The sequence below is a fragment of the Chrysochloris asiatica genome, unplaced genomic scaffold, assembly GCF_000296735.1.
Source record: "Chrysochloris asiatica unplaced genomic scaffold, ChrAsi1.0 scaffold00110, whole genome shotgun sequence".
Classification (NCBI taxonomy): Eukaryota; Metazoa; Chordata; class Mammalia; order Afrosoricida; family Chrysochloridae; genus Chrysochloris; species Chrysochloris asiatica.
Genome location: NW_006408628.1, coordinates 3,454,572 through 3,469,689, shown reverse-complemented (window position 1 = coordinate 3,469,689; position 15,118 = coordinate 3,454,572). Strand labels below are relative to the sequence as shown.

Genomic DNA, 15,118 nt, shown 5'->3' with positions numbered 1-15,118 from the left:
TATTGTCTGGAGGAAAACAGTCGCTGGAGAAGGATGTCATGCTGGGTAAGGTGGAGGGTCAGAGAAAAAGAGGAAGACCCCTAACAAGATGGATTGGCCAGGTGGCATCATTGATGGACTCAAGTGTGGCAGCAGTAGTGAGGTTTGCCCAGGATTGGACATTGTTTCATTCTGCTGTGCATGGGGTCGCTATGAGTCAGTTCCGACTCGATGGCACCTGACAACAACAACAACATATATAATTATTTATGAGGCGCTCTGGTAGCGTAGTGGTTAGGAATTGGGCTGTGAACCTTGGGTCAGCAGTTCGAAACCACCAGCTGTTCCTTGGGAGAAAGACGAGGCTTTCTGCTCCCCTAAAGATTTACAGCCTTGGAAACCCTGTACAAGGTCACTATGAGTCGGAACCGACTCCACGGAGCATAACAACAACAACATAATTATTTATATAAGAATTATTATTATTTAATGAAAATTTCTCCTGCTGTGGGTAAACCCTAGGTGAAATTCTTACATAACCACTACCACTTGTTTCTCCTCCCACCTTGTTTAAGGTGGCTGAACCAGATGTTTTGCTCTAGCATCTGGGAGCCATTGTCTCCCAGGACAACCAGCTACCACTGCCTGTGGTATCCCAGAACAACCAAGAACCCTCAGGAAATATTCCCTTAGCCAGGTTGCCAAGATACAAATACCTGGTCTTTTAAACATACTTCCTATATATCATCCAAAAAAAAATAAGCAGAACAACCCTTTGTGAATTGACACAACTGTATGCTTATTGCTGGAGCCAGGCATCTTCATCAGTGCCTTGGAGCATCCGCAGCATTGATAATGCTAGCGTTTCAAACCTGTAAATTTCGCAGCAAATGTAGTTAGTTGCTGACAGCTGGCTGACAGTTTATTAGGAAGAATTCAATACTTCTAAGACGGCTCTTGTTGAGATTGATGAAATTAAGGGGTTTCTTATCATTAGCATTCCTTTCCATTGCTGGTTTAAAATAATCACAGAGTGGTTATTACTGACATAATATACATTTTGGGGAGCTTAGGGAAGTGTCTGGAATTTTCAATAGAAAACTGCTCAATATTTCATTGTTTGGTGTGTGAGTGCACATGCATGCTCATGCCTTTTATTGCAGACACTCTTGGGAAGTAGAGTACACATAACACATTATTTAAAGGAATAATTGGAGGACTCCTGGTGTGGTGCTGTAGGATCAATGCTGGACTGTGAAACACAAGGTTGACAGTTCAAACCCACCAGCTGCTCCTCAGAAGCCCTATCCAGGGTTGCTATGAGTTGGAATCGACTCAATGGCACTTAACAACAACATGCCAATATAATGGCATATAGGTATGGGATCTTAATTTTTAAAGCATATTCAATCCATTCTCAAACATCCTAGCAGTCAAGTGTTCTTTGTGAAAATAGGAGAATGGCTTAGATGATATATCAAGGTCATTTCTAGTCTAACAGATCTCTATTTTAAGCTTGGCAGTTCACCATGGGAACTCTCTTCTGCCATTCCATCTGGAAGGTTAAGCCAATACTTTACTGTTGAGCACTGCACCAGATGGAAAATATCTCTGTGCTATAATGACTATGACAGCGAGGTGGGGTGTGAGGGGAGCTCAACAGAAGTCGGGTAATATCTGGAAGAGTAGGGCAAGGTTAGAGGGAGGATAGGGAGCTGGGAAGGAAACCAGTCCCCGTGTGCCAGTCCAGACAGGCTTCATTGACTATTGCTCACGTAAATGGTCAGCATCTCTGTAGCTTCTTGCATCTCTTCTATGTATGTACTTATCCTTTCAACAGCCATTAACTAAAGTCTAGGACATACAAAACTCAAATGCTAGATAGTCTGTTATGAGAGTGGTCTGGGATATGAGAATGAGATATAAAAACAGATTTATTGTTCTTTCAAATTGTTCACAGGAAAAATAAGTTTATCTCAAAATTTATACTTAACTTTATAGTCAAAGTAAATGAATCATTCTTCTTAAAATAAAATAGATCTAGTAGATCTATAGTTATTTTCATAGCTCCATTTGTTTCCTCTTTAATGTTTTGGACCCCAAATTTTGCCTTCCAATTTATCTTTAGGATCTTCTTCCTAATACTGCTTCCCATTTTCCTACATAGTCTTCTAGCTATTCTATGATTCACAACACTTGCTCAGGCCCAGGACTTTTTGTCTAAGGACAATGCTGAGGTTACATTGAAACTACAGAAGATCATTATTAGAGCACAGATTTGACGTGACTCGTGGGTGGTGCCACAGTCCATGAAACTTAACTCAATGTAAGCAATAGTTGATATCAGTTAACCTCCACAGCAGGGCTAGTTTTGTCATCTGTCGTGGTCCTGTTGGGTTTTTCTGATAAATGACTTATTAAAGCAGTAAATGTAGTCTAAGAATATACTCTCTTGTCTTCCACTTGTAAATTAGGTTATGGTATTAATTACCCACAAAGAGACTTTGACAAGTAATGAGGCTATCTGTAGAAAAGCTCAGAAGAAAAGTCCAAGACAACCAAATGCAGTATAACCAAAGGTCTCTGGCTAAGAAAATGCCTAAGTAAAAGCAAGGGACCTTTGAGAATGGTTGCTGTTATTTTTAAAAATATAGACACTATATATTTAAATGAAGACCTGTCACCTGACCTATTACCTATGCATGGACTGCAGATTTAGAGATGCCTCACTGCTGACTTTTGTTGCGTTTCTGTTTGTTTGTTTTTCCTATAGGCTCCTAATACTTGAAAACTTTGAAGATGCTGTCTTAAACATATCAGGAGATAGTCCTTATATTCCCTACCTGTCATGTGTGAGGAATGTCACTGACAATTTGGCCAGGGGATCACAAGGTAATATTCTGTTAATAGTCAGAACATTGCTCATGATTTCTAATTTTGTTCTAAAGTAATAATTCTTTTAAGATATTTGCTTTAAAAAACAAAACAAAACCCAGAAATAGAAAAATCTTAATTTCCATACACAAGTTTCATATTGGTGATTTGATGTATTAAGGGAATCTTTAACCATATTATGATGCTATGACCTCTGTTGCTGCTGCATGCTATAAGTACTCGAAATGCCGCCTGGACAAACTGGTCTAGTGTCCAGGGTCTTTAGGGACTCAGAGAACTCCATTTGTGGCAACTTTCTATGGCTTTACTATTGTTTGTTGTTAAACAATAATGAAGGATGACAGCACAGAGTTTCAAAAACAGATGTAAACTACATTTAAAAAAAAAAAAAGGAATTTTTCTTGCAGACTATCTTTATTTCCTGTCCTCATTCTCTTAATTTTCAATTTTCTGCCTACATGGGCAACCACCAAGATCAAATTTATTCAAATGTTTCTTTCTGGTTTTGCTTTGTTTAATTGGACTTTTCTTTCCCCTGGGAGGTATTCAATTTTTTTTTCTAGGAGATACACATGTTTTTCTCTCTCTTTCTTTTTACACCAAGGTAGTTTTATCAAGACGTAATGGCAACAAAATAGTCCAATCAATGCTCTCTCTTTTCTAGCCACAAATTAATCAAGGTTGGAAGGGCATATTTTTATGCAAGTAGTTCTATAATGTATTTTCCCCAAAATACTTCAACTTCATCATAAATACAAAAAGTCAGAAATAAAAGCATATTTTGTTCATAAAGAGTCAAAGCTGTGTAGCAACCTTTGCTAGAAATACTTTGTCTCTAAGCAGACTATCTATGAAAATGTTTTAAAATAATAGCTCTCTATTCTCCAGGGTTCAAGGACAGGTTACATTTTTACTTGTCTTATACTTAGATTTAGGTAGACAATTGTCTTAGAAAAAATGTAGGACTAAATCAGGATAAAGATGTCTTTCAAATAGGCTTCCTAAATGATCTTGTAGTCTTCATATACGGTAACATTTTCCCTCTTCTTTACAGAAAATCTAAGACTCCTGCAGTCTACAATTCGATTTAAAAATTTTTTTCTTCAGAATGGTTCCTATGAGGATTACTTCCCTCCAGTTCCTGAGGTCATAAAATCAAAGGTAAGCCATGAAAGGAAAAAAGAAAAATGAACTTCAATACTTTCTATAGTACTCTGGGCAATGTATTTTCAGGTTAAAATATAAACGTGCATCATTGTAAATACTGATACTGTTTGACTCTGGATTAATGCTAGGAAAACATGAGAAAGATATTCCGGTGCTGTCTAATGATATTTTGTTTTTATACTGTGTTGTTGTTGTTAAGTTCCGCCGTGGAGTCGGTTCTGACTCACAGCGACTCTGTACAGGGTTTCCGAGGCTGTAAATCTTTATGGGAGCAGAAAACCTCATCTGTCATCCACAGAACAGCTGGTTGTTTCGAACTGCTGACCTTGAGGTTCACAGCCTGATTCATAACCACTACACTACCAGAGACTGTAGAGATCTCTATATACCCAACCAATAACTTCCAAATTTACATTATGTGAATACCTAAGGAAATGCCAGTATGTATATATCTAAGGAAATTACTGCGGTCCTGGTATGGCACCATAAGATAAGCACTAGACTTCAAGGTTGGTTTGAACTGGAAAGTTGCAGTTCAAACTCACCAGCTACTCCTTGGAGACCCTACACAGGGTCACTATGAGTCAGAACTGATTCAATGTCACTTAACAACAACAATAAAGAACTTACTAATAATCTAGTTATCTCATCAAGTTTGGTCATTTGAAAACATATTCACAAATGACTTCCAATTTGAGAGCTCCTTGGTTTTCAATCTATAAAAGTGATTTTGACAGCTGGTGCTGTGGACTGCACAAAGTACAGAAATCTCAGAAGTTGGTTTATTCTTTTTTATTTTTATCATTTTTATCAAAGCAGAGATGAATCTGTCAGATTAGAATCTATGATATTGAAGAAAGTGGGGGGTGGTGGAAACAATGGCTTAGTTATCGAGTGCTGAAATACCACAAGCGGGGGACTATAACAAACAGAAGTTTATTTTCTCACAATTTAGAAAACTAGAAGTCCAAAGTCAAGGTGAGGACTCCAGGGGAAGGCTCTCTCTCTTTGTGGGCTCTGGAAGAAGGTGCTTGTCTCTTCAGATTCCACTTCCTCACTTCTTGGTCATCTTCCTGTGGCTTGGCATCTGTTTTACCCAATTTCTACTTACTTAAGAGACTGCCTCAGGATATACCCTACACTAAGCCTGCACCATGAACATAACAAAGGCAACCCATTTCCAAATGGGATTATAGCATAGGCATATTATTGATAAGAGCCCTCAAATCAGTACTGACTCATGTTGTTGTTGTCATGTGCCCTGGAATCTGTTCCGACTCATAGAGACCCTGAACAGGGTTTCTGAGGCTGTAAATCTTTACTGGAGCAGAAATCCTCATCTTTCTCCTGTGAAACAGCTGGTAGTTTCGAACTGCTGATCTTGTGGTTTGCAGCCTGATTCGTAACCACTACGCTACCAGAACTCCTTACTGACTCATAGTGACCCTGTATAGGGTTTCTAAGGATTGACTGTTGAGCTTGAACCACCGACCTTGCGATTCAAAGCAACCTTGCAGTCCAGCGCATTAACCCACAATGCCACACCAAGACTCGAACATAGGCTTAGAGGTGAGAATTTATAACACATATTTTGAGAAGCCATAAATCAATCCATGAAAGCTACCTAAAATAATGTAAAACTCTGAAGTTTGCATGGTTCATGTTTATTTATCTATCCCTTTTTTAGCTCATACATATAGTAGACAAGTTATCGTGAAATTCACTTTATCTCTTAAATAACCCTATTAAATTTTGAAAGAAGCTTTCCTACTAAGAACAGCAATTTAATTGGATTTATGTAGCCAGGGACAAAGTAAAATTAGAACCAGTTTTTTTCAGGGCCAGCAGGATGACTTGCTGTATATTTAACATGGTATAATTAAGCAGGCATGCAAAATATTATGTCCATGTATATTACAAATAAATATGCTAGTTAGAGTACCTACATTTTAACCATCATCTTCTACATGAATCAAAATTTCTACTGTACTTAATTTAGCACTATCTTAATTTGTTTGTGCAAATGAGAAGGAATTTATGCATTCATCTGGGAAATTCCTACTCATTCATCAAGGACAAGTTTAAATGTCATTCCTTCTATAATGTTAGGTTATTTCTTGTCTTCCTGTGTCCCAGCCCAGCTAATTACTTTGTCATCTGGGCCTCTATCATATTCATTCCTTCATTTATTCATTCATTCATTCCATCATCTGTGCTCCCATAACCCTAAACCCACAGTACTTATAATCAATTCAGTGACGGAGATGGAAAAACAAACGATCAATTATACAATAGTGAAATAAGTGTTGTGGTATGTGGACAGACAGCATTCTCTATAGGAGGTGGGGTTGGGATCTCACACTGCACAGAATGGAGGCAAAGAGAAGAAACTTTGTGGAGGAGATGTTTAACCTGAACCTTGGAGGCTATGTAAGATTGGGTTAGAAATGTACATTCCAGGAACCTGAGTTTCTAAGAAGACAGAGGCCTGGACCGGAATGGCAGGTGTAGATAGATCACCTGGATCATGCATCTAGCTAGAGTAGAAAGAGTGGGAAAATACGTAGGAAAGAAGGCTGTAGAAGAAAACTGGATCTTTAAAGAGTTTGAATTTGATCATGAAAATTGTCAATTTGAAAAGCTGAAGTTTGTATTTTAGAAAGAGATCTCTAGGACAGTGATGGAGGGTAGATTGGAGGGAAGCCAAGTAGACTATTTTTGTAGTAAATTAAGCACAAAATAATGAGAGCCCAAGTAGAGGCAGTGGCAGAGGTTTGAAGGAAGAGTGGGTTAAGAGGTGGGGCTGACGCAGCAGAAGATGGGCATAGGGAGGAAGGTCTCTGAAGACAGTGAGATTTCTGTCTGATCGTTTTCTTCCCAATCTCTGGTGGGGAGAGTAACGTTCTGATGGCGATGCTACACATACAAACAGTTTTTCTACATTGGGAAGAAATACTGTTAGCACAGTATTCTTACTGTAACACCTTCATACTTTTAAACAGATCCCTCACCTTATTCCTTAATCCATCAAGCACTCCGGGGTTTTGTTGTTTGACCATTTTATGCCAACAATATTAAGGAATCTTTCCCATCTGATTACTTACCTTGTTGTTGTTGTTAATTGTCATCGCGTCAATTCCGACCCATAGCGACCCTGAATAGAGTTTCCAAGGAGCAGCTGGTGAGCTTGAACCACCGACCTTGCAGTTCAAATGACTTTGCAGTCTGATGCATTAGCCCACAGTACCACACCAGGACTTAGAAAAACCATATTACCGACCAACCTCATAGATATTGTGAGTTCGGTTCCAGACCACTGAAGTGCAGCAAGTATCACAATAAAGCCAGACATACGAATTCTTTTTGTTTCCCAGTGCATATGAAAATTATATTTATCCTATGCAATAGTTTTTTATAAGGATCTCTGGTAGCGTAGTGGTTACAAATCAGGCTGCTAACCTCAAAGTCAGCAGTTCAAAATTACCAGCAGTTTCGTGGGACACAGATGAGGCTTTCTGCTCCCATAAAGATTTACAGCCTCAGAAACTTACAGCAGGGTCGCTATAAGTTGGAATTGATTCCACGACACATAACTACCACCAGTCTTTTAGGACTCCTGGTGTGGTGCTATAGGATAAGCACTGGACTGCTTACCACAAGGTTGGTGGTTCAAACCCACCAGGTACTCCTCAGAAACCCTGTACAGGGTCACTGTGAGTCGGAATCAATTCAATGGCAAATAATAATTGCATAGTCTTTCAAGGTAAGCCTTGGTGTGGAATTGTAGAATAAGCACTAGTGGGTAACTGCAAGGTCAACAGTTCAAATCCACGAACCAGCCCACTCTGTGGGAGAAAGAGGAGGCTTTCTGTTCATGTAAAGATGTACAGCCTCAGAAACCCTATACAGGGTTGCTGTGAGTTGGAATTGACTTGATGCCAGTGGATTTGGGCTTGGGTGTTAAGTACGCAATGATATTATGAAAAAGTTTGATATATTATGAGAATTACCAAAATGTGACACAGAGCCATGAAGTAAATATATGCTATTGGAAAATGACACCAATAGACTGGCTTAAAATCTTCAATTTGTAAAAAAAAATCAGTATTTATGAAGAATAGTAAACCAAAATGTAATAAAATGAGGTGTGCCTGTAATATGTTAGGATAAAGATGCCTTTCAAATGGATTTTCAGATGGATTTGGGAACTACTAGGCATTGGGTAGTTCAATCACAGATGGAAATTGAATTAGTTATGGGTCACTGTTCAATTTAAAGCCTGAGCTCTTATTTATTAAGTGGTCCAAGGTTATGATAAATGAGAGAAGGGTTCTGCAAGAGGCTTTGACAAATTTGCAAACAGGAGTTGACACTTTCTTTTTTGAAGAGAGAATTTAATTCTCTGAACTTGTGTTGATTATTGATGATTCACAAAGTTTCTAAAAGTTTAATGCATGTGTTGCTCTTAGAATAAATTGAATGTAAATGACTTTTGGTGTGGCACTGTAGAATCAGTACTGGACTTCGAATCACAAGGCCAGCAGTTCAAACCCACCAGCTGATCCTACGAAACCCTAAACAGGATTGCTTTGAGTTGGAACCAACTCAAGGGCACTTAACAACAACAATGGACAAAAGGTACTCCTGGTGTAGTGCTGAAGGATCGGCACAGGACTGCAAATCACAAGATAGTCTACCAGTGGCTCCTTGAAAATGCTATATGGCGTCCTATGAGTTGGAACTGACTCGAAGGCACTTTTAACAACACTAAATGCCAAATGACCAGGCTCTTCAGTAGATGTGCCCATTCTACATTGTTGTTGTTGTTAAGTGCCACCGAATTGGTTCTGATTCATAGCGACCCATAGGGCTTCCAAGGAGCAGCTAGTGGGTTTGAACTGCTGACCTTGATGTTAGTAGTTTAGTGCTTATGCTATTGTGCTACACCAGGACTCCTATTCTACATTGTTGTTGCTGTTAAGTGCTGTCGAGTCAGTCCCTACTCATAGCGACTCTGTCTAGGGTTTCTTATGAGTGACTGGTGGGTTTGAACCACTAACCTTGCAGCTGAAGTTATTCTGCAGCCACACCATGACTCCATTGCACATTGTTGTTGTTGTTGTGAAGTGCCGTCGAGTTGGTTCCAACCCATAGCGACCCTGTATAGGGTTTCCAAGGAGCAGCTGGTGAGCTTGAACCGCTAACCTTGTAGTTCAAACAGCTTTACAGTCTGGCGCATTAACTCAAAGCCCCACACCAGAACTCCCCATTCCACATTGTTGTTGTTGTTGTTATGTGCCAGGGAGTCAGTTCTGACTCATAGCGACCCTGTACAGAGTTTCCAAGGCTATAAATCTTTACGGGAGCAGAACACCTCATCTTTCTCCTGTGGAGCCGCTGGTAGTTTTGAACTGCTGACCATGAGATTAGCAGCCCGATTCGTAACCACTACGCCACCTACTGACCCTAAATTAAATTCTTATTTAACCAAGCACCAAGTCTACTGTTACAAGTTGGCTAGATTTCCAACTTCTATAATTTTTATCTTATCAATCTAAGGTCAAACTACAGTCATTAAAGTTTATTTAAAGCAAAAATGTCATCAGCATTTATCCTTTTTTTTTTAAGAAAGCACCAAGATATAAGTCACTAACAGATGTGGCACAGAGATGTGAGTCTGTTCATTAGAAGTTTAATCACATCTAAAAATCCATGCCATCAAGTCAATTCCGACTCATAACAACCCCATGTGCTTCAAAGTAGAAGTGTATTCCATAGGATTTTCAATGACTGATTTTTTCAAAAAAGATCACCAGGTTTTTCTTCCAAGATGCCTCTGGGTAGATTCAAGCTGGCAACTTTTTAGTTAACCACTAAGTGTTTAACCATTTGCAAAAGCCACCGTTGGGACTTTATCATACCTGGTGGTGGTGTCGGTCGTATGCTGGGCTGCAAATCTTGATAGGAACAGAAAGTCTCATCTTTCTCCCGCAGAACAACTGGTGAATTTGAACTGCTGACCTTGCTGCGGTTAGCATTCCAATGCATAACGCTTAATGCATAACCCTTAATGCATAATCCCTACACTGCCAGGGCTCCTTAATCATATCCTTTGTTATTGTTGATAAGTACCATACTAATCAAATCTGGAGTCCTGGTGTGGCTCTGTGGGCTAATGGCCAGACTGCAAAGTCATTTGAACTGCAAGGTCGGTGGTTCAAGTTCACCAACTGCTCCTTGGAAACCCTATACGGGGTCACTATGTGTCGGAACCAACTCGATGGCACTTAACAAGAACCTCAACCATCATATCTAGTATCTGAAAAATCAAAGGAAGGACTAGAGATACTAATGCAGTTATAGATGGTAAAACCATTGATATTATTAAGGATGGACATTTTCTCATAGTACGACTAGTAGGTAAAATTTTAGTACATATAAGGACTCCTGGTGTGATTTTGTAAGATAAGCACTGGGCTACTAATCACTAGTTCAGAGGTTCAAACCCTCTGTTCCTTGGAAACCCTGTACAGGTCACTACGAGTCAGAACAAACTCCAAGGCATTTAACAACAATAACAAGGCCATTTTATTTATTTTTAATTTTTATTGCAAATTGGGCAAAGGTTTACAGCATATAAAGCCATTTTAAATAGTCTAAGCTAGAACTCAATTTGAATATTAAATACAGTGACAAATAGCCACATGGTATTTGCTATCTTAGATGATCAGTGTTTAGCTGCCACTGCAGACATGTAGTAACTGCAAAAATTCTCATTAGAGACAACTCACTGAGCCTTTCTCATTTGCTATATGGATAGAAATATCTCTAAACCCTTGCCTACCATAAAGTATTTCATTTCTGTCAAAATGTAGCCTCTGATTGGAAACTGAGCTGCAATGAATGACACATACATTGGTTCTTTAAACGTTGCTCCACACCATTTGACTTCTTTAAGAGGAATAGCCCTAAGGTAAATTCCAAGCACTATCCAAATTGGCTTTCCCAGAGGCAGGTTTTGTTTTTTTTCTAGAAGTAGATTTGGGGATATAGCCTCAGACCACACAGAACATAGTGAATTGGAGAGAAGAGAGTTGACAAGACAAGAAATTGGGTGATTTGCATTTTTCTTCTTTTCCTCTGGGTATAAGATATTAAGCCCTTTTAAACACTTTCATGGAGTCCTAATACAGAGCTATAGGATAAGCCCTGGACTGTCAGTGGTTCCACCCCACCAGCTGCTCCTCAGAAACCCGCTGCAGGGTTGCTGTGAGTCAAAACTGACGACTCTTAACAATTGTTGGTGTTGTTAAGTGCTGTTGAGTTGGTTCTGACCCAGAGTGACCCTGTATAAGGTTTTTGAGGAGTGACTGGTGAGCTTGAACTGCTGACCTTGCAGCTCTAATGACTTTGCAGTCCAGCTCATTAACCCACAGCGCCACAAAAGCACCTAGTTCCCCTCAATAGGCTAAAGGACAGATGATAATGTCAGTAACAGTTTTCCCATCTATATTTTAAATGCTACCTTATTACAATGCATAGAATTCTCACATTGCTCTTTAAAAAAAGGCTTTTCTTTTACATTCCCAACTAAATATTCTTTGCTATTTGCCCATGTACATGAATTAATATATAAACTATAATATGTGAGGGAGTCCTGGTGTAGCACTATAGGATAAGGATTGGACTGCTAGTCACAAGGTTTGCAGTTCAAACCCACCAGCCACTCCTCCAAACCCTTAGACAGAGTCACTTGCTATGCATCAGAATCAACTCAACTATACTTAACAGCAATTGTTGTTGTTGTTGTTGTTGTTGTTATGTGCCATTGAGTCGGTTCCGACCCATAGCGATAGCAAAGTAAAAATGTATTGCTACTAGGGTTCACAGTTTTATTCCAAACAAAATGTGTTTAAACATGTCTTGGCAATCAATAGATGGCTGCAGACAAGTTCTCTGAGGAATACACTTGCCTTACTCTTAAGGTGCCTTCATAAAAACGTCCAATTCAAATTGAGACTTCTGAGGGATCTGCTGAGTCAGTTAAAATCAAAGCACAGCCGTCAGCTCAGAAAGTTATGGTAACTTTTTATTGAAAATTTAAAGTGGTAATCTTGATTTATTTTCTCAAAGAACATGGCATGATTCTGGGGGCTTATTATGAAGAAGTTTTAAGAAAATTGAAAATTGCTATGGTGAGAAAAAAGCTAGGAAAGTTTCACTGAGGAATTTTCTTTTTAATTACGACAAGGCAACTGCTCATTCTTCAAGGGTAGCAAGGACTGTCCCCTAAGAATTACATTGGGAAACCTTATTCCATCCACCCTACAGCCCTGCTCTTGCATTGTTGTTTGTAATCTGAAAAATTCCTCAAGTTTTATTTTAAGTAATAAATATTGGTTGCTTATTGCCAACTCCTAAATATTTAGAATAATGTAACTAATCTATGTCTCATTTTTCCCTCCTTCTGAAAAGCTGTCTCAACTTCGAAAGTTGACCAAACTTCTTTGTGAATCTGAAACTTTCAGTGCAATAGAAAAAACTTGCCCGCAATCTCATCTGAACTTTGGAGACTTGTGTGAAGAGAGCGCGTTTCATGTACAACTCCTTGAAGCAGTAGAGCTGGGTACTGAAATAACATCTAGCTTACTTTTCCATGAAAATGTCATATCTGAAAAACTGAAGGATTTACTTACAGGGGATCCAAGCAAAATTAATTTAAATATGGATCGGTATGTTTTGCCATCTTTCTTCTTCCTTGGTGAAATTTCAAACATGTTTCTATGCCCAATTGAATTTCTCTTCTCATCTTCTGTTTTGTTCCAGGTTTCTAGAACAGACATTGCAAATGAATATCTTGGAAAATATCACGCAGTTAATGCCGACCATAGAAGCCATGCTGCGTGTAAACAACAGTGCAGACGCCTCTGACGATCCAGGTGTTTTCCTGTCTCTATTTTAAAAGTTGTCTTATTAGGGAGTCTCATACTGCTGTTTAAGAAAGTCTTTTTTGAAATTCTCAACCAAACATGCTTCGCTATTTGCCTTCAGCCTGTTGCCCTTGAGTCAATTCCAACTCACAGCCACCCTTTAGGACATAGTAGAACGGGACCATGGGATTTTCAGAACTGTGTATCTTTATGAAAGCAGAGTGCCTCATCTTTCTCCCATGAAGCAGCTGGTGGCTTAGAACTGACCACCTTTCATTTAACAGTGGAGCACTTAAACTACTGTACCACCACATGAGAACCCTTAAATTTTCAGATATTGTTACTTGTCTAGAATAAACACATTAGAAAACTAACAGAAAAATTCAAATTCATTGCAAAAAGTCTTTAGTGTTTGACTAGTTAGTCCATTCAACTTTTGTTTTACTTACATATTAAAGTAAATTTGATTATCAGTTACAAGAGCTGGGATGAACATGCATTTGCTTCTGTGAGAATAATCTAATTAAAAAAAAACAAAAACAAAAACAAAACAGATGCACTACTGTCTACAGAACTCTCAATTCCAAACCAGCTTTAGTATTCTGAACATGATTCAACACACAATATGACTCTTCTCTTCATAATACTGCAATACTGAAAGAAAGGCATTCACAGTTTAGGTCAACAAGCAGCTCAAAATTAGAAGGTAAATAAGTCCAAAAATAAAGGAAGGTACATTTGCACAAGGGAGACTTGAAAAAAGAAGCCAAAGATATTGTGGAGAAGGTGATAGGCCCAAATAAAGTCAAAATATTGTTTGTTCTTCATTAAATGATCCAGATATGAAATAATTATAACCACTATCTGAAAGAGTTTGGAGTTAAACATATTCTACTTAAAAATGAGATCATGATTATGGAAGCACTTTTCAGACTTTAGTATGACATGCAAAGTTAAGGAAAAATGGTCGATGGCATTATGTCGTGGATTTGGCAAACCTTGTCCTCGGCTGACAATGTTACATGAGCCAAAAAGCATTTTGAATTTGTGCAGCTTTAAATCACATGGAGAGATATTTATTTAGTGTATGATGTGACCTAAATCTGCGAGGAATCCATATTTTCCTTGAATCAACCTTGAGTTGTGGACATCTAAGGGAAATTTATAAGCCTGAGCAATTTGTTACCTTGAGTTAATGATATCATAATAGGAACAAGTTTAAATCAGATCGAAATAGATCTTAAGTGGCAAAGACTGCCAGAACGGGAAGACATCTGTTCCCGACATACAACGCAGAGCATTGAATATGTGTTCTTAGTCTAGACAATATCTCTATAGATTAATATGACAAAAAAAAAAGAGAGAGAGACACTGTAACAACATGTGATTTTTTTTCTTGTAGGTCGATTAATAGAAATGTTTAAAAATGTTGAGAAGCTAAAAGAAGAGCTGAGGACATCAACAGGAATGTCCAATACAAGTGTGGACAAGTTGTTGGCTATTCCTATACCAGACAACAGAGCTGAGGTGGGTGACAAGCACTTATCAGTAAAATGCTGGCAAGTTCCTGACAAATCTAGGGAACCTTTTGGCAAATGGTAAAATTAAAGGCCTAATTCTTAGGTAAAGATACAAGAGAAGAAGGAAGAAGAATGGCACTGTTTTCCTTTCTCTCTGTTTTTCCTTTCCTGTCCCTCTTGTTTTCTTTACCACCAAATGACTGTCTTAAATAATCAGTGCCATCAATAATTCTTGACAGCAGCAATCATAGTCACACTTGAAGAAAGTTGCACATACTATTATGAAGATACCCAAATCCAGTTTCAGTCATCTAATTGGGGACAGAGAGACAGAACAACCACCTACAATTTGTTGAAACTAAAATAGAAATGAATAATCTCTTTTACAATTTCAAATTCCCAATGTATGCAGACAAGACAGCATACAAAATGGATATGGTCAGAGGCACTCTGGGTAAATCTGTCCTATGGTAAACATTTTTTGGTGTGAAAATGAATAATGTCATTTTCCTTTAGACTAATAATAGGGTTTTCCACTTGAAATGTCTTATCTTGTATCCCTTTTCTAAGTCCATTGTCTGGAAATGTCAGAAAATTTCCAAAAGAGCTGCAGAGCTAGCGGCCTCA

At 38.5% G+C, this 15,118-nt stretch overlaps 1 protein-coding gene across 1 annotated transcript in view; it reads left to right on the top strand.

The window, feature by feature from the left end:
- The window catches only part of ABCA12 (ATP-binding cassette, sub-family A (ABC1), member 12), a 221,686-nt gene that overhangs the window by 113,462 nt on the left and 93,106 nt on the right, over nucleotides 1-15,118 (top strand). Inside the window, exons 10-14 of the mRNA XM_006867786.1 lie at nucleotides 2,753-2,871; nucleotides 3,929-4,035; nucleotides 12,517-12,773; nucleotides 12,868-12,980; nucleotides 14,374-14,498. Of these exons, the coding sequence (XP_006867848.1) occupies nucleotides 2,753-2,871; nucleotides 3,929-4,035; nucleotides 12,517-12,773; nucleotides 12,868-12,980; nucleotides 14,374-14,498 (721 nt within the window). The remainder of the gene's footprint in view (nucleotides 1-2,752; nucleotides 2,872-3,928; nucleotides 4,036-12,516; nucleotides 12,774-12,867; nucleotides 12,981-14,373; nucleotides 14,499-15,118) is intronic.